This window comes from Pantherophis guttatus, chromosome 1, assembly GCF_059756535.1.
Source record: "Pantherophis guttatus breed Tessera chromosome 1, ASM5975653v1, whole genome shotgun sequence".
Lineage (NCBI taxonomy): Eukaryota > Metazoa > Chordata > Lepidosauria > Squamata > Colubridae > Pantherophis > Pantherophis guttatus.
The window spans coordinates 270215745-270234545 of record NC_142063.1 but is presented as its reverse complement, the minus strand read 5'-3'; the positions used below and the strand labels follow the sequence as shown (position 1 = coordinate 270234545).

General features: G+C 42.8%; 2 protein-coding genes across 4 annotated transcripts in view; both read left to right on the top strand.

The window, feature by feature from the left end:
* The window catches only part of PRKN (parkin RBR E3 ubiquitin protein ligase), a 722481-nt gene that overhangs the window by 355555 nt on the left and 348125 nt on the right, over nt 1-18801 (top strand). For all 3 annotated transcript variants that reach the window (XM_034428505.3, XM_034428508.3, XM_034428509.3), the window contains one exon: nt 15104-15219. In XM_034428505.3, the coding sequence (XP_034284396.2) occupies nt 15104-15219 (116 nt within the window). The remainder of the gene's footprint in view (nt 1-15103; nt 15220-18801) is intronic.
* LOC148116852 (uncharacterized) lies at nt 216-1954 on the top strand. Its single transcript, XM_087881730.1, has one exon. The coding sequence runs from the start codon at nt 216-218 to the stop codon at nt 1950-1952; it is 1737 nt and encodes a 578-aa protein (XP_087737856.1). The 3' UTR covers nt 1953-1954.

Here is an 18801-nt window from a genome sequence, read left to right as displayed (position 1 = left end):
CGGCTAGCTCATCGAAGGAACAGGCGGTATCGTATGAGGCTTCTCCCGAAACCTTTTAATTGGGGCGCTTCCATTTCTGAACGGCGGCTAGATCAAGGGTTTTTCTTATTGCGGCCGCCATTTGTCGCCCCTAGGCCACCACTGAACGCCTGGACCTAATCGGTCGCCATTTTGGCTGTTTCTCCTCGTGGCAGTTGGGGCCTCTTGCTTAAAACATGGCATCGCGCCCCTCTAAGGCGGCCAAACGCCACGCTCCTAAGGATCCGGCTCCTAGTCCTTCATCAGCGGAGCCTAGGAATAAATCAAAAAAGACTCAGGCCTCTAGGGAGGAAAAGAAGGCTGCAGCAAAAGCAAAGGAGGAGCTTCGCCTGCACCAGGCCATAGAACGCTCCATACAAAAGGCCATTAGAGAGGCCTCTATTAGAGAGGCCCCAGCTCCACAGGGGGGCTCGACTACTCTAACTCCCCTGGCCCCTCAGGCTTCTGCTGACCCTTCACCCGATCCAACGGGTATCCAGGCCCAGGCCCAGGATTCACGCCCTCTATCACCGGACGGGGGGCAATTGCCACCCCCTCCTCAGAAGGGAATTTGTGAGGCTCTCTTTGGCTCCCAGTCAGATACTCCTTCTCAGGGCCAGGCCCCTTCTCCTTCTGCAACTGCTGGTCCTGCTAACCTGGGAGAACCAGTGCCTTCAGGGCCTGCTGTTACCCCGGAACTCATGGCCTATATTCAGTCCGCCATTCGGAAAGGGGTCCAAGCGGAATTACAGCAAAGAACATCCTCCTGGGTGGCTGAATCTGCCTGTTCCCTCCCTCACACTGAGGGTTCCCTCCTGGGCGAAGGTCAGGCCCATCCTGACGTCGTGCTCAACTCGGGGGTCCACTCAGACCAACCATCTTGCCAGGAAGATGATGCGAGGGAAAGGGACCTTTCCGAGGATGAGGACTTGGCTCCTGACCAGCCATCCTTCATAGGCTTGTTTAAACCTCACCTGTTTCGGTCCCTGTTGCACAAAGCTAAGTTAACCACCCGCCTGGGTGCCCCTCAGCCTTCCCCTGCTTCCAGCGGGGAGACTCAAAGTTCCCTTCCCCTATTTGAGGTCCCTGAAATGGAGGTTGAGGAGATCCCAGGCCCGAAGCTTTTCAGGGATGTTCTTAAAAAACAATGGTCTGCGCCTGCTTCAGGGCCTAACCCTAATCAGCTTGACAGGCGGTTTTACAATGTGGCCCCTGATTTGGCCTCTCTTCTGCAAATTCCAACGGTGGATCCTCCGGTAGCAGCCCTTCCAGCTCCTTCCAATGCCACCGGCCCCCCAGAGGATAACCTCCGTCCGGAGGACAAGCGTCTGGAACAGGCACTGGTTAAGTCTCACTTGGCCTCTGCCTGGGCAGCTAAATCCACCATAGCCTCATCATTCTTTAATAGGGCCTGCATTTTATGGATCCGCCAGCTGCAGGACAGGCTTCCAGTTACGGATTCCAGGACCCACCAGGATCTTAACAAGGTCTTGGCGGCCCTGGAATTCTCTGCCGACGCGACGCTTAATGCGTCTCGTTTCTCGGCTAAGGCAATTGGCTCTTCCGTAACCGCCCGGAGATTGCTCTGGCTTCGGAACTGGCAGGCAGACGCTAAATCAAAGTGGCGACTCGCCTCTGCTGCCTTTGAAGGTCCTTCTCTTTTCGGGGCCCCATTAGAACCCCTCTTAATTGAGACAAAGGACAAAAAACGTATCCTTCCCCCAGTGTCCAGGCGCTCTGAGTATCGTTCTTCTTTGAATAATCCTAACCGCTCCTTTCGCCATTCAGAATTTCCCTACTCGGGAGGCCGGTTCCCCAGGGCCCCTTACCCCCGCCCCAGACCTCCAGACCATCAGGGATTTCAGAATCAAAGGGGCTTCAACAGACGTCCACCGCGAGGTGGACGCGGGCGTCCCTTCCGTAGGCCCAGATAGTTCCCCTCCCAGTCCTCCCATTGGGGGCCGCCTGGCTCTCTTTGCCAGCCAGTGGGAGAGTACTTCCTCCGATTCTTGGGTCCGGGAGACGGTTAGGTGGGGCCTCTCCCTCGAATTTCTCTCCACTCCTCCCGACAGGTTTCTACGTTGCCCTCTTTCTCGGGATCGTCAGAAACGGCTCCTACTGGCATCGGCTATCAAACATCTCCTTGACATTCAGGCCATCGAGCCGGTGCCGCAGGAGCAGTACGGGCGGGGCTTTTATTCCCGCCTGTTTCTCGTTCAGAAATCCTCGGGGGGCTGGAGAGCCATTCTGGATCTCAAATCTTTGAATCGCTGGGTCCCCTACCGGCGGTTCAAAATGCAGTCTCTTTCCTCCATCTTAGAGAGCATCAGGATCGGGGACTTCCTCACTTCGGTAGACCTTACTGAGGCCTACCTTCATGTCCCCATTCATCCGGCATACTCCAAATTCCTTCGGTTTTGTTATGCGGGCCGTCACTACCAATACTGCGCCCTTCCATTCGGCTTATCCTCGGCCCCTCGAGTTTTCACTAAATTGATGGCTGCTATTGCAGCACACCTCCGGGCTCTTCCAATTCGGATCCTCTGTTATCTCGACGACCTCCTCATTCTCTCGAGCTCGGAGGATAGGGCGCATCAGGACCTGGACTCCACCCTCCGGGTCCTGACGGCTCACGGTTTTTCCATCAATTGGGCCAAGAGCCACTTGGTACCCACGACCCGGATCCAACACCTGGGGGCTATCATCGATACGGTCGAGAGCAGGGTCTTTCTTTCGGAGGAACGACTGGCCAGCCTGCGGTCTCTGGTCAGTTCGGTTGCGCAGGGATCCCCTGTTCCCTTGGCGACCCTTTCCCAACTCCTCGGAAAGATGGTATCGTGTATCGGCATTGTACCATGGGCCCGTCTCCACTGCAGGTCCCTGCAGTGGTTTCTTCTCCCGTATCAGAAGTCCCACCTTTCGGCTTCTAACCAAAGTGTTCGCCTTAACCCCTCTGTAATTCAGTCCCTCCATTGGTGGTCCTCCAGGGCCCTTGTCAAGGGAAGGGAGTTCAGGGAGCCCGACCCTGTCATCCTAACAACGGACGCCAGCCTCCTGGGCTGGGGGGCTCACGTCCACTCCCACATGGCCCAGGGCTCATGGACCTCGCAGGACAAGTCACACAACATAAACTGGCTGGAGCTTCGGGCTATTTACCTGGCCCTCAGGGTCTTCACGAACATCGTCAAGGACCGGCATGTGATTGTCCGGACGGACAACGTGGCAGCCAAAGCCAATGTCAATCGCCTGGGAGGGACCCGGTCTCTCTCTCTCATGGAAGAGGCGGATCGCTTGGGGACTTGGGCAGAAGCCAACCTGCGATCGCTGCGAGCTGTTCATATCTCCGGCCTTGCCAACTCCCAGGCCGACTGGCTGAGCCGTTCTCCATTGGACCACAGCGAGTGGCGACTCGACCCAGCCTTGTTCAAGCGGATCTCACACCGCTTCGGGGACCCGGTGGTGGACTTGTTTGCAACGAGGGACAATCGGCAAACGATGCGCTTCATCTCCAGGTTTCCGGACCCGATGGCGGAGGACACGGACGCGCTCCTGTGCAGGTGGCCCAAAGGTCTTCTTTATGCCTTTCCCCCCCTTCCCCTCCTCTCCAGGGTGGTCCAGAAGCTCTTGGCGGAGCAGGCAGAGATGATCCTCGTCGCACCTTACTGGCCCCGTCGGCCTTGGTTTGCCGATCTTCAGGCTCTCTCGATTCGGCCTCCATGGCGCCTTCCTCCCGCCGACATAGTCCTTCGTCAGGAGTCGCTCCTACATCCGGACGCCGCTTGGCTGCAACTAACCGCCTGGCGGTTGAGCGCCAGCTCCTGTCGGAGTCTAACCTGCCCCACGACGTGATTGACACCATCTCAGCGGCACGCCGGCCAGCCACGGTACGCATCTACGCGGCTACGTGGCGTTCCTTCGCGCAGTGGTGCATACCGCAGGGAATCGACCCGAAGCAGGCCTCAACTAACCAGGTACTCATCTTCCTTCAGAAGGGGTTAACCGCCGGCCTCGCGCCAAACACGTTACGCAGGCAAGTGGCTGCTTTATCCTCCATTCTCTGTTTGGGGTCCCGTAATTCTTTGGCTCAACGTCCTCTGATTCGTTTATTCCTAAAAGGGGCTTCGAATCTTCGGCCCCCTCCCGTCCATCGTTTCCCCACCTGGGACCTCCCAAAGGTGTTGAACGCCCTTACTAGGGAACCATTTGAGCCCATTCGTACAGTGCCCCTTCGATTCCTCTCCTATAAGGTATCCTTTTTGGTCGCTATCACCTCCGCTAGACGGATCTCAGAATTAGCTGCCCTCTCCGTGAGGGCGGACCTCTGCATCTTCCACCCGGACAGGGTAGTACTCCGTCTAGACCCAACCTTTCAACCAAAGGTTAATTCCCTATTTCACAGATCTCAGGAGTTGATACTTCCCGACTTCTGTCCTCGCCCATCCCATCCGAGGGAGCGTGTTTGGCACTCCTTGGACGTTCGCCGGGCTCTACGCATTTACCTTCGGCGGACGTCCTCATTTCGCAGGTCGGAGGCGCTTTTCGTCTCTTTCCAACCATCCACCCTTGGCCTCAAGGTCTCCTCCCATACGGTGGGTCGTTGGCTCCGTGCCACTATAGCCTCCTGTTACGAGGCTTCTTCCACTCCTATCCCCAGGCGGCTCACTGCCCATTCTACCCGCAGTGCCGCCACTTCAGCAGCTTGGGCCACCCAGGCCTCCCTCCTTGACATCTGCCGGGCCGCCACCTGGGCGTCCCCTACTCCCTTTATCCGCCACTATAAGATCGATACTTTCGCTTCGGCGGAGGCGGCATTCGGCCGCCGGGTTCTCCAACAGGTTTGTGCGGACCAGGCCTCCACGTCCCGGGCGGATCCCCCCCTATAGTTCTCAGGCTTTGGCATGTCCCTTTCCTGACCGCTGTCTTCCCGCTTCCCTAGAACGGGCGTTGTCTTACCTGAACGCCCCTTCTGGGGACTGGGAAGACAGCGGTCAGCCCCACCCTTTTTCTCCGCCAGTTCGTCTCGGCTGGTCCACTTCTTCTTTCTCGTAATTTCAGGGCTAGTGCGTCGTCAGGAAAACATCACATTCCTCGTCCGAAAGCTGGCAAGCGAGAGGAGGAGGAGCTTATCAACTTTCCTGACCCGATCTTCACTGGATTGGAGCAGATAACCCTTTCCTGACCGCTGTCTTCCCAGTCCCCAGAAGGGGCGTTCAGGTAAGACAATGCCCGTTTCATGTTCTGTTGTTTTAAGGTGCTGGAAAAGGGAGGAAGTTTTTTCTTCTTTTCTGATTGCGTTCTTGTGTTCTGCAATGCGTGCATTTATTCTCCTATTAGTTTGTCCAATGTATGTGGCTGGGCAGATTTTGCATGGTATTTCATAGACTCCTTGGTTTTCTAGCTGGATCTTGTCTTTGGGGTTTCTTAAGATATTGGCTATTTTTTGGTCAGTGCAGAAGGCTGTCTTGATATTGTGTTTGTGGAGAATTTTGCTGATTTTATCTGTGGTGCCTTTGATGTAAGGGAGGAGGGCGATGCCGTTGTCCTGTTCTGTGTCTCGGTTCTTGGTGGGGTGTCTCCCTTTGGATTAGGTTGGTGATTGTGTTTCTTTGGAATCCGTTAGAGATTAATACATTTGTGAGAGTGTGTAATTCAGTTTTCAGGTGGTCTTTGTCAGCTAGGCATTTGGTTCTGGAGATGAGAGTCTTGGCTACGGAGTTGATCTGTGCAGGGTGGTGATGTGATTGTGTGTTTAAGTAGCGATTGGTGTGTGTTTTTTTCCGGTAGATGGTGTGTCCTAGGGAGCCGTTGGGTTTTTTGTAGATTAGGACATCCAGAAAGGGGAGTTGGTTGTTAGCTTCTATTTCCATAGTAAATTGTATTTTGGGGTGTAGGCTGTTGAGATGTGTGAGGAAGTTGTCCAGTTTTTCCTTTCCATGTGGCCAAATTACGAAAGTGTCATCTACATATCTAAGCCAGAGTTTGGGTTTGTGTTCAGATTTATCTAAAGCGTTGGTTTCAAAGTGTTCCATGTATAGGTTTGCGATGACGGGTGAGAGGGGTGATCCCATAGGTGCTCCTTCTATCTGTTTGTATCTTTGTCCATTGTGGATGAAGTATGTGTTTGTTAGGCAGTGTTTGGTCAGATCTAGAATGTGCTTAGGGGGGTTGTATTTGTTTTGGATAGCTGTCAAGGCTTCTTTAATAGGTATTTGGGTGAAGAGGGATATGACATTGAAGCTCACGAGTAGGTCGCTGGGTTGTAGGTTTTGTTTCTTTATTGTTTCTATGAAGTGGAATGAGTTTTGTACGTGTGAGGTGATGGATTCTGCGTAGGGCTGAAGTTGTTTGGCAAGAAATCTATGAAAACAAGTATGTATGTATGTATGTATGTATGTATGTATGTATGTATTTCTCTTTAGCCAGGTTCTTCCTACGTAAACCAAGATTTTTATGCAGCCCTAGTTCAGTGAAATCACAATCCACTAGTTTCTAGGCTTTTTTTTCTTCTTCTGGCAGCCAGCAAGCACCCTGTTTGGGAGACTAAGTCTCCCCATTGGGAGACTAAGGAGACTAAGATAGATCTATTTCGGACTTATATATATACACACATACAGAGAGAGAGAAATATTGGTTCTGTGTGTGTGTGTGTGTGTGTGTGACTGTGACTGTATGGATAACTATCCAAAGGATCAGCTTTCCATGATTTCATATGGAAGTTTTGTGTTCGTGTAAGTGCATTCCATTCATTTATACATTTTGATTGAAAGTCTTGGCTTATATAGCTCCTTACTAATTAAATTTAGTTATTTTATTTGATCAAACATAATTAGTGAAAAACTTACCTGAATGTAATATTTTGCATTAATCATTCTCTATTTAATTTTTAAAACTCAAGTAACCTTTGAGAAAAAAAAAAAACACCTGAAGGGCAATGTTTGGATGACTATTTGAACCTGGCATTTTTTCTAAAACAGAATGGAAACAAAAATTGCCTCATAGGTTAAAATATTACCTGCTACACCTTAGCTTACTTAAAATCTTATACCACATCTTATCCTACTCAAAATCTTTTCACAATGCACCCGGGTTGCTCAGTATAAAAGCTTCCAAAGTACAAAAACAAAAAAATATCCATGTGACCACAGGCAAAAAGATATGAAAGCATCAAAGAAACGTAAGTGCTGTTCTCCAATATGGACTTTCTGCCTGCGCACTGACTGACTGACTGACTGACTGAACCCACTGCCCTTTCCAGAATGCCTCTGGCAAAGAAGAAGAAAGATTTGCTATTCATGATCAAAAAAGTCTTTAGATTCAATCTCCTTTGCTAATTCCCCATCAAGGTTGTCCAACTGCAGTGCGCTTGGTCTCAGTTCCTTTATCAACTCTGACCTTTCCCGGGGAAAGAGACAGAGAAACCGCATTTATTAAAGCACATATAAACGTATTTTTCTGAAAAAGATGTTAGATACTAGCAGAAAAGTTATGCCTTTCTGCCACCTTCCCTTTTCCCTCCTAGGACAAGGTATGACAAGTTTGGTTGAATGCTAATCAATAAGAGGCCATTTTGTGTTCTTGGTTTTAAAAATGTATGGCTCAATAGGAGAACATCTACTTTGCACATCTATCTGTGGCATTAGAACTTAAATACTCTCAGAGGATAGGTACTCTTTTAAAAAAAAAACAAACTCTTCCTGAGAGATTTGTCTGTGATAGGGCATTATCCTGACTCAGTATAAGGTAGATATATAAAAGGCTGTGATTTCTCTGAAGTTAAAGCATAGCTTGTCTTGTTGGCACCATTTCCTGTGCAGCTGTCTTTCTCCATCTAAATTTGCCAGATTCTATCAGTGAAGAGGGGAACTAACCCCAGAAATGCTGCTACACAGTCCAAAACATACCCTACCCTTTGCTGTCTGGATCTACAATTAGGTCAGAGGCGATATGTTAATTTACTCTTGCCTCTAATGGCCATGCTGGCAACCTGGTGGGACACAGCTTGGGAGCTGGCTAGGAAATAAAACCAACCAGATTCAATTTAATTTAAAAATTAAAAAGTGTTGACATACCATCTTTTGAATCTAGCCTGGATATATGGTAGTTTTTTTTCATTTCAGTTGCAAAATGTTTATTTGTATGTTTAACAAATATATACAGCTCCCAACTTGCACACCATGACTTTTAGGTGGCTTACAGCATTGACAATCCACAACATAAAGATACAGCTCTGTATCAACCTGGGTTCTCCAAATATTATCTTGTGCCACATGAAAAGAAAAAAAGAGTCTTGCTTTACTTAAGCCCATTGAGACTTTGCAGAAGCCACATCTGCTGGAATGTACTACAGTTAAGTTCTTCAGTTTTGATGCTGGCATTCTAATTCTGCAAGAAAGCCTGCCATGAGATTAATTACTAGGAAATGTCAGTCCTATGGGTAATTGTCAGTCATTTAGAGTAACATTGCTCACTGAATTGAATCTTCATGTTTATATATTTTATTAAAAGCTAAGCACATTTCTGTAATTGTGTTCTTCTATTACAGGTGGGCTTTATTTATTTAAAACAATTGCTATCACTAACATTTCTAAAGCCCATATTTCTAACAGATATTTGACTCATTTCAGATCTGGTCCCTCCTTCACCCCCAATTCCCAAAAGGGAACAAACAAACCAATTCATTTGAAATTGTCCAAATTTTAAAAATATAATTAGCAGGTTGACAATTTTGCAGAAGCTTAGTCAAATAATGCAAAGCATTGATCTTGGTTCAAATTCTTCTAATCCTCAGTATTTACAGATTGGGAATCTTATTTTCAAACTGTAGAAACATGACAATATGACTTGGAAGATGACTAATTTTGAACAGCTGTTCTCAATAACATTTAAATACCCTTTCCACCCCAAAAAATCTTTCATACATTTACTGAATCAGTATCTCTGGATTATATATCCAAGAGAAATGAGATAATCATTTATAGATGCAAGATTAACTGAAATACACATGGAAGGAGGAGAGGGAACAATTTATTTTGGAATACAGTCATAAAATAAAGCCTTTATAAAAACCCATTAACGATGCTTTTATGCGGGAGCAAGAGTAAGCAAGATGGACTATGGGCTAAAATGACTTGATTTGTAATTCTTGCTTATATCATTAATGCAGCAGCATTTTCCTCATGATTAAAATCTAAAACTGAGATTCTGCCTCTACAAAGTTAGCATCAGTAGGCAATCACAGCCAGATGCTGTGTAAGTTCATGTGCAAATGTTCTTGAACATTAAACCTTTATCCTTGCTGAAACTCTGGTTAATTGCTATGAAACTAAGTAACCAAACCATCTGACCAAAGCATCCATTTATTTAGTGGGCAGCTTCTCTCTTTGAATCAATTCCCTTGATGGCTTTTGTGTCTGTGTCATGCATTCTCCCTCAGATAATCTGACTCATTTGGCTGTTTTAAGGTACGTTTGTTTGAGCAGGGATGTGTTTGAGATGCTGATGGATACCAGGAGGTAGATCTACAGCAGTGGTGGGTTTCAATTTTTTTTTACTACCAGTTCTGTGGGTGTGGCTTGGTGGGCGTGGCAGGGGAAGGATATTGTAAAATCTCCATTCCTACCCCACTCCAGAGGAAGAATACTGTAAAATCTCCATTCCCACCTCACTCCAGGGGAAGGATACTATAAAATCTCCATTCCCACCCCACTCCAGGGGAAGGTTACTGCAAAATCCCCATTTCCTCCCAATCAGCTGGGACTTGGGAGGCAGAGAATAGATGGGGGCGGGACCAGCCAAATTTTTACTACTGGTTCTCTGAACTACTCAAAATTTCCACTACCAGTTCTCCAGAACTGGTCAGAACCTGCTGAAACCCACCTCTTATCTACAGCCCAGTATAGTATGTAGTATATATACACTGCATGTAAAAGATCCCAGGTTCAAATTCTAACATCTCGAAGCAGATGGAGATTGTCTGAATCCTTGGAAAACTGCTGATGGACATTGTAAACCATAGTAGGTACATGGACCAGAGGTCATGCTGCTATACAGTAGGTGCCTAACAATATGTATTGTTTAGAATGAAGACTTTAAGGATTAGGAGATTGCCTATATCAGAAATGACAAGCAGTCAGAAAGAGGAGGTAAGGTAGAAGCTCCTAAGATCAGGTAGCTGTCAGTGCTCCCATCTTCTTGGAAAGTTGGAGAACATTTTTGCTGCTGGAACTTAAGGTTTTTAGAAGCGCTCAACAACTGCACCAACTGAAAGATTCTTTAAAAAATGAAAAGAGGTGAAAAAAAGCAGTAGCCAAAGGTGAGAGGTTTTGTTTTTAATGTTACTGCCTCCAGGCATTTTTCCACCTGTAGAACTGCATAGCGGGAGCTCAAATCATCTCAGTTCAGTGTTAAAGCATGTGGTTGCTATTCTTTCCACCTTTTTTAGACAGAAAATTTCTTCTAATTCACTTTGCTTCTTGCCTAGGTCCCAGAAGCATAGGACTTCCCTTTTTGTCTATTTGCTCGCAAACACAATACCTGGCTCCCATTCCCATTAAAGCATATTTCACTATAATCCAGACTCATCCAGGGGGAATAACAGTAGTGAAACATAAATACTTCCCTGCTCTTTTGTCTCCCAGCAGTCCCTTTTTATTTATTTTTATTTATCAAATTTAGATACTGTGAATCTCACTCTCAGAGTGACTCTTTTCAGAGTGATCTATTTCCTACTGTGTAAGCACAAGCAATAAAGGATATCTAAGGAGCAGCTGTAAGGCATTATCTAAGCATCTGAAGGACAAAGTCACTTGGATTTACTTGGAGCTTGATTTCAGATGGGCAGGTCCAGAGGAGATGACTGAGGCCTTATTGGGGATGAGTTTGATCCTGTAAGCCCTTTGGTCTCCATACAGTCCTTTATAATATCATCTCAGTCGCTTGTGAGTCTGGATTCCTGATTGATGAAAACTTCCAGAAATAGGATGGGGAGCTGAGCCAGGATGGTGATTAATCCATTCTTGACAGAAGAAGCATTGCCACTTCTTTGAAAGAAATGGTGGTAAGCCTTTGCTCAAGAAGCTATCACTCAATACTAGACAATTATCATCTTGTCTCCAACCTCCTCTTCTTGGACAGAATTATGGAGAAAGTGGTTGGGCTACAACTGAGAGAATTACATTTATATAGACCTGCTTTAGGCCAGTTGTAGACTAAGTTTCAGAATGAAGATGGCATTGATTGCATTGATTAATAATCTTGGACAAGACCAGAATAAGGATATTGCAATCCTTCCGAGTCCTGCTTAATTTCACACATATAATTTTAATCCCCATTACAAATTAGGGAATTGTATGTGACACATGGAGTGGCCCTCTAAACCTTGTAAATAAATATATATTTACTGTTACAACCACAGTGATATGTGTACATATTTTATGTGTACATAAAAGTTAAGTTGAAATGTTATGGGAGGACTCATAACTAATCCAAACATTGCAACCCCAATAAGTAAACCACATAATGTCATGATGTCCGAAACAGTATGCACAAAGTATCTGTGGGCCAAGGAATCCTATCTGAATTACATTTTCCAGAAACTTCTGCAGGTAATGCAGGAGATATGCTCATGCTCTACACATTTGTCCTAGGAAATATTTAGGAAATGTAGAAGATAAAAAGTGTGGATTAAAATACCACATACATGGGGGAGATAACTGTTGTGTATGACTGTAGACTTTAGTAGTTTCATGTTAAATATTCCAAACTGAAATACTTAACTGTGGCTATTAGAGATAGACAAGGAATGAATATGGTAACTTATAAGTTGACCCTGACCAGCTCATTTATTTCATTTGAGAACAGATGTTCCAAGTTCTTTCAGTATAGGAAATTAAGGGAGCAAGAACCTCGAAACACTGGTGCTTCAACCTTTTAAATATGCTTCCTCCAAAATCTGGATAGTTCTCTTTTAATCACTTTTGGTGAATGGTTAAAATATGGCTTTTTTTGACATAATTTTGGAGACTAGGATCTACTCTACTTCTTACCTGAACAGTACTGTTTTGCTGAAGTTTTATGAGAGTTGTTATGTTTATGGTTTTGGTTGTTTTTATGATTGATTTATGAACTACCTTAATATCTGTAATTGTGATGACATTGAAATATTGAAAATAACAGAACAAAGTTACATTAATCAAAGCATTAAATATATATTTAATGCAGCAATTTTATTTGAGGGCAGATGTAAATACAGAGATAGTATTAAATATTTTAACAAGGTTTGGTTTATTGAAATTCTGTCCAACCTTTACCAGCAGTGGCTATATGGAGACATCTTTATTTTTTTTCTGAGTAATAAATAAATTGATTGTATCTATATGTGGTTAGTTCTGCTCTCCTATGTTGTGTCTGTTTATTTATCCTATATGTTAGGAATTACAGGGACCAGTTACTCTGATCAGAAAGGGAAGGTTTTAGGATGGAGTAATTGAACCTAGCTATCTCTCCCAGAGAGGATTAAGGGGAGGGTATTTTTCTCCACAGCCTCTAGATAGATCTGATTCATTTTCGAACTATTTTTTTTTATTTGCCAGTTTCTCTCACCATACCAAATATGGCCCTATTGTGCTTTCTGAGAATTACCTTGCTGAAGGCTGTGGATGGACATACAGTAAACAATGTCCATCATTCATCATCATGAATTCATCATCGTGAATCATGAATGAATTAAGAGTTGCTAACCTAATGTTATGTAGCTTCTTCTCTATAAATACTACACTGCTAACCAGAGCATGCAAAACATTTGCTAGACCAATTCTTGAATACAGCTCATCTGTCTGGAACCCACACTGCATATCGGACATTAATACAATTGAGTGAGTCCAGAAATACTTCACAAGAAGAGTCCTCCAGTCCTCTCTTCACAACAGAATACCTTATGCCACCAGACTTGAAATTTTGGGCTTAGACAGCTTAGAACTATGCCGCCTTCAGTCTGATTTAAGCTTAGTACATAAAATTATCTGCTATAATGTCCTATCTGTCAATGACTACTTCAACTTCAACTACAACAACACACGAGCACACAACAGATAGAAATTTAAGGTAAACCGCTCCAAACTAGATTGCAGAAAATAAGACTTCAGCAACAGAGTGGTCAATGCCTGGAACGCACTACCTGACTCTGTGGTTTCTTCCCCGAACCCCAAAACTTTAACCTAAGACTGTCAACTGTCGACCTCACCCCATTCCTAAGAGGTCTGTAAGGGGGGTGCATAAGTGCACCAACGTGCCTACCCTCCCTGTCTTAATGTTCCCTTTTATTCCTATCCAGGTCATGTATTCATAATCATGTTTTATATTTATATATGTTACCAAATACATGCTTGACGAAATAAATCAAATAAAAATACATAAAATGTGTGGGTCCATCCACTGTTTGCAATGACCATTAATGCACTTGGCAATTTGAGTCCAGAAAGAACAACCAGCCCATGTTGTATTGAAAATTGTCCTTGCTCTTTAAAGGTTTGATAGATTTTGAAAATACCTGGCTTAAACTAATAGGATTTAATTTTGCCTTGCAGCTGCATCTGTACTTCACTAATTATACATTATTTGAATAAGCCAGCAAAACAGACACTATAAAATGTATACTCAAGAAAGTAAAATTGAATCCTTTCATCAAGAAAATTATATTCCTTATTAAATGCAACACACCGTGCAATGTGTTTTGTACTTATCTGCTGTTGCTGGACTATTTATGTCCACGGTTCACAATTTTTCAGACCCAGTGGTAGTCAAAGCTCTTGTTTTCCAAAACTATAAATTATTTTATACTTTGCATTTAGCTCTCTATAGCATCATACTTTTTAACTGAGTTTTCTTCTGATGCATTGATTCTTTGGGAATTTCAAAGCATTGTCTTGGGAAAAAATGTTTTTTTTTCTTTCCACTCACTGGGCAATAGTCACTAAAAACTGCCATACAAATGTCTTCCTATTTCCTCCATGCAGTATTTCAAATTATGTTTGCATATAGGTTCCTGCTGCTAGTGGGGGTTTTTTTTAGGTGCTTCAACACACCTTTAACTAGCAGCAATATAAGGATGTTTGTTTTAAGGATTACACATTATGCTTTATGAGCAATGCATTATGAGCCACAGTGGCACAGTGGTTAGAGTGCAGTACTGCAGGTTACTTCTGCTGACTGCAATTTGGCAGTTCAAATCTCACCAGACTCAAGGTTGACTCAGCCTTCCACCCTTCTGAGGTGGGTAAAATGAGGACTCAAATTATTGGGGGCAATATGCTGACTCTGTAAACCGTTTAAAGAGGGCTGTAAAGCATAACAGTCTAAGTACTATTACTATTGCTATTATATATATGCACACATACATTCTCTCTCTCTCTCTGTGTGTTTATATATACATATACATACATAATACATACTGTGTATGTGTGTGTGTGTGTATGGTTGCCAGCTTCTTAATGACATCAGAGACCTTGAACTAGAAGATCTAGATCTAGATTCTTCAGCCCGGTCTCCTCTGATTATGTTAAGGCTGAAGATTGAGAATTACGAGGCTGGGAATTTGGCAATTCTTGGCCTTTGGCAATATCAACATGTTTGTAGAGAGCAGACTAAAATTAATGTACAATAAATTTGGATAAAGCCATGTGTGCTTCTGTCTTTGTTCTCTCTACCACATCTTATTTTGAGGAACACTTGGATGGTAGCAAATACTCCACTCCAATCAAACATTTACTGCATGCAATATGGAAGTTTCAAGAACCTGTTCCTGTCTCAATCTATTCATTTTTCTCCTTTAATGAAGAAGAGATAATTGCATAGAATGAATAGAAGTACAAATGCACTTTTTCTCTCAGTTGATATCCGAAGAGCTACATATACATCTTGTACAAAAATACCGTGTGGCATTCTTTCTAACTACTCTTAATGAGTATCCTCCTTTTCTACTGACATTAGTGATTTATCTACTGCCTCAAACTTCACTTAGGCTTAGATAAAGAGAGGACATGAAGTGCAGATATGTAATCCTCCTTTTATCTCTTCTTCAATATTGTAGGAATTCTATTTTAAATGTGGAGCACACCCAACCTCTGACAGTGAGACATCTGTGCCGCTGAACCTCATTACAACAAATACTCGGTACATCTCATGTATAACCTGTACAGATGTTAGGTAAGTCAGCTTGAAGAATACTGATGCCAATACGGGAAACCGATTTTGTGTCTTGTCTTCTTTTCCTTCTATAGTATCTTTTCCTTCGTTATTCTGCTGAAATGGATGTGAGTTTCCCTGCAACTAATTCCTTAGTTTTCATAATGGACATTAGAACGTTGATGATGAACAAACTGTTTCATATTTTGTGAATATTGTGTTTTCATATTTCATATTTCTTATTCGGTTGATTAGGTTATGTGCCGATATAGTGCATACATGGAAATCATTTTCCATGTATGGAAAGACTAAAGACTAAAAGGCTTTAAGAAGAATATGTCTCTTTTTATATTTTCCACATTTCCTATCACATTACAGTAGCAATGATTTCCTACTGTTATTGCCTTGCCCCTCTTTATTGCAAATTATCCTGCTATTGAACATGGCTTTTTTGCTCTTCTTGCTGATAAGAGTGAATGAGCAAAACAGAAATGCATAGAGCTTAAACAATGTTCTGCAACGATGTTCAAACATAAGAATTGCATCTCATTTGTTTAAGTCATAAAGAAATTTCATAATCTCTTCCTTTCTATACTGCAAAACAAATATATACACATACACACATATACACACACATGCCTTCTGCAAGTTTTCCTCAAAAAGCAATGACAATGGTGATCCCATAGTTGTTCCAGAGTCCTGTTTATAGAATTTGCCAGTCCACTGGATATAACTAGTATTTATAAGTGGTTTGCAGTATTTCTGTACTTTTGCTAGGAAAACTATATGGATGTGTTCCTGGAGTCAACAGAAGTCAACCTCAATTCAAAGGCACTTTAGCCTTGTCATTATCAACATTCCTGTTAGCGGAGTAGTAGAACACTCTCAGTAAAACACGGGTAAATGTTCATTTTGAACTATCCTCACCAATATTTAATAATTAACATTTAATAAAAAAATAATTCAATATTTGAGGAGCTGCCACAAAGAAGAAGGGCTCAAGCTATTTTCCAAAGCACCAGAAGGCAAGACAAGAAGCAATGGATGGAAACTAAGCAAAGAGAGAAGCAATCTAGAACTAAGGAGAAAGTTTCTAACAGTGAGAACAATTAACCAGTGGAACAGCTTGCCTTTAGAAGTTATGGGTGCTCCATCACTGGAGTTTTTTTAAAGAAGAGATTGGACAGTCACTTGTCTTGAATGGTATAGAGTCTCTTGTTTGAGCAGGGGGTTGGACTAGAAGATCTCCAAGCTCCCTTCCAAATCCGTTATTTTGTTAAACCTGAAGAGGCATGATTAAAATTAAAAAGAAAGGAGCAAAGTATACATCACCATCTTTCAAAACAATACCTAAAGCATTTCATGAAGAAATAATATCCTAGTAGGAATTATTACAATAAAATGTGGATGACGTATTCAAGATTTCTCTTTAATGAAGTTCATAAATTTGTCAGGAATAAAATTACATGGATAATAAAACTCTGTAACATTTTCCCAGGTAGACACTTAAGAGATCCACTTAAAAAGAGAGGATGCCATTTATTCTTCACTTGTAATATTCATCCAAACTAGCTCATAAAATGCAGCACAACAAACTGCTAGAGAAATGGATTTTCCCCCTCTTATTTCTTATTGTGGCTTCCTTCTCTACATGTTTGAATTGGTCATAACATTCAACAATTTTTTTCATTGCCCTTCTGTCCTAAACAGCCTTTACTCACAATTGCCATTTCAGCAAGGAGTGGCATTTGACGTAGATGGTTTATGAATGCTTGTGACACTGAACTCATAAGAAATAGCATTGTGACCACTTCAGAAAATGGTGAATATGTTGAAACAGGGATTTTCCTCCTTCATGTTGTTACTCATGAAAATAAATGAAAACGGAATTGCAATATAATTCTCGTGGCCATTTCCAAAATGTATATGCTTTCCATTTTTTTCCCCAAACATGTGTTATGTTTCCATCAAGAAGCTTTTTAATGTACTGTTCTAGGCATTCTTTTCCCAATATTTTCATTTGCTATTGATGAAAGAAAGGGATTAGGATACATAGCTCATATCTGATAAACTGCTTGAGATACCTGTATAAATAAATATTCACCTCGCTTACATTTTACAAAATTAAAAATGTGTCAAATAAGAGTATTTTTATTTTTCAAAATAAGAGGGCTATTGATAAACTTAGGAGGAAAGAACTTGTTTGTGAGCAAAAGCCAATTTCTCAAAAAGGTGTTGAAGGTAAACAGATGTTAGTCTTTTTCCAATTTAGCCACAACACAATATAGACCATTGAATTATTGCTGCCTTGACTGTCTGCTGACAGTACTTAGGTGTAGAAAGTAAGCTGTATTGATCAGTTAAAAGATGAGTCAGTTTTGAAAAGAATAATGATATTTTTATCAGTTCACTGATATCTGAGAGTTGTAAGACTGTGATTTATCTTTTTTATCGTTTATATTTGAGCTATTCTATGCAGAATCTCGATTGCTTGCTGTATCCATTAGGTCTGAAATGCCACCCAAACTCCATTGGCACAGGCACTAGTCTGTTTATTGCACAAAGCGCAACTGGCAGTGTTTATACAACATGTTAAAAGTGTACATCCATCATTTACAAACTACACTGAATGAGTTAACCCAGTGTACCTAAGCAAAGCCAGCTAAAACACTAGTTTAAGGTGTTGTATCAACCTAGCCAGTAATACTATTAGATTGACTAAGTTGAAGCAGTTACTACCATTGAACTGCAGAGTGGTTCATTAAAATCCCATGAAGTAAAATAAACTACAACCATAGTCCTTTCAGCAGTTCCAAGAAAGCTCCACACCAGGGGAGATATTCACTTACCTTTGTTACCAGTTCGCAAATGGAAGCAATGTGCAGCGCGTCAAAACCGGGATGACGTTCGGGCGGGTGGGCAGAGCCTCCCACAGCTGCCAGTATCTGTTCACTCGAACTGGATAGAATCGGCTGAACTACTGCTCCACACCCGTTTCCACTACTCAGGCAACCCTGAGGACACAGATAAACCTCCAAGTGGCCTCAATGATTCTCTAAAAGAAGGCAAATGACCAGCTGTCTGCAAGGGATATAAATCCTTCCATTTCTCACCATCCAGTCAGAGCTGAAGAAGCTTCTTGGATGAGAAGTGAAACGTCTTCAAAGAAAAACAAGAAAGTCAAGTTGCCTTTTGAAAAAGCACTTCTGGGACAATCATGACCTGGATGACTGAGAATCTCCATAGACAGGTGCTTGTTTTATCCAAATCTTTATGTGGTGTTCTCTCTTTGTATTTCCATTACAAATAGGCAGGGCAAGTTATACATATGCACACCAAGAAAAAGGCACAAAAGACAGATTCTGGTATTTTCATAATATACTTACAAAAATCAAAACAAAAACCACACAACTCAATCTTAACCAGAACAATATATCAATTGACCATTTGCAACACAAATGTCTGTTGTCATTGTTGCTTTGGACAGTGAACCTATCCAAAAGAACACAACGATAGAAGTATTGAAGAAATGCACATATTGCAATGTACAGATAACCTGTGCTTAATAACTGCCCTGTTTAGTGACTGAAATTACAGTAATGC

What these genes read in the sequence shown, in the direction of transcription:
- LOC148116852 (XM_087881730.1), top strand. Translation starts at nt 216, where the DNA reads ATGGCATCGCGCCCCTCTAAGGCGGCCAAACGCCACGCTCCTAAGGAT.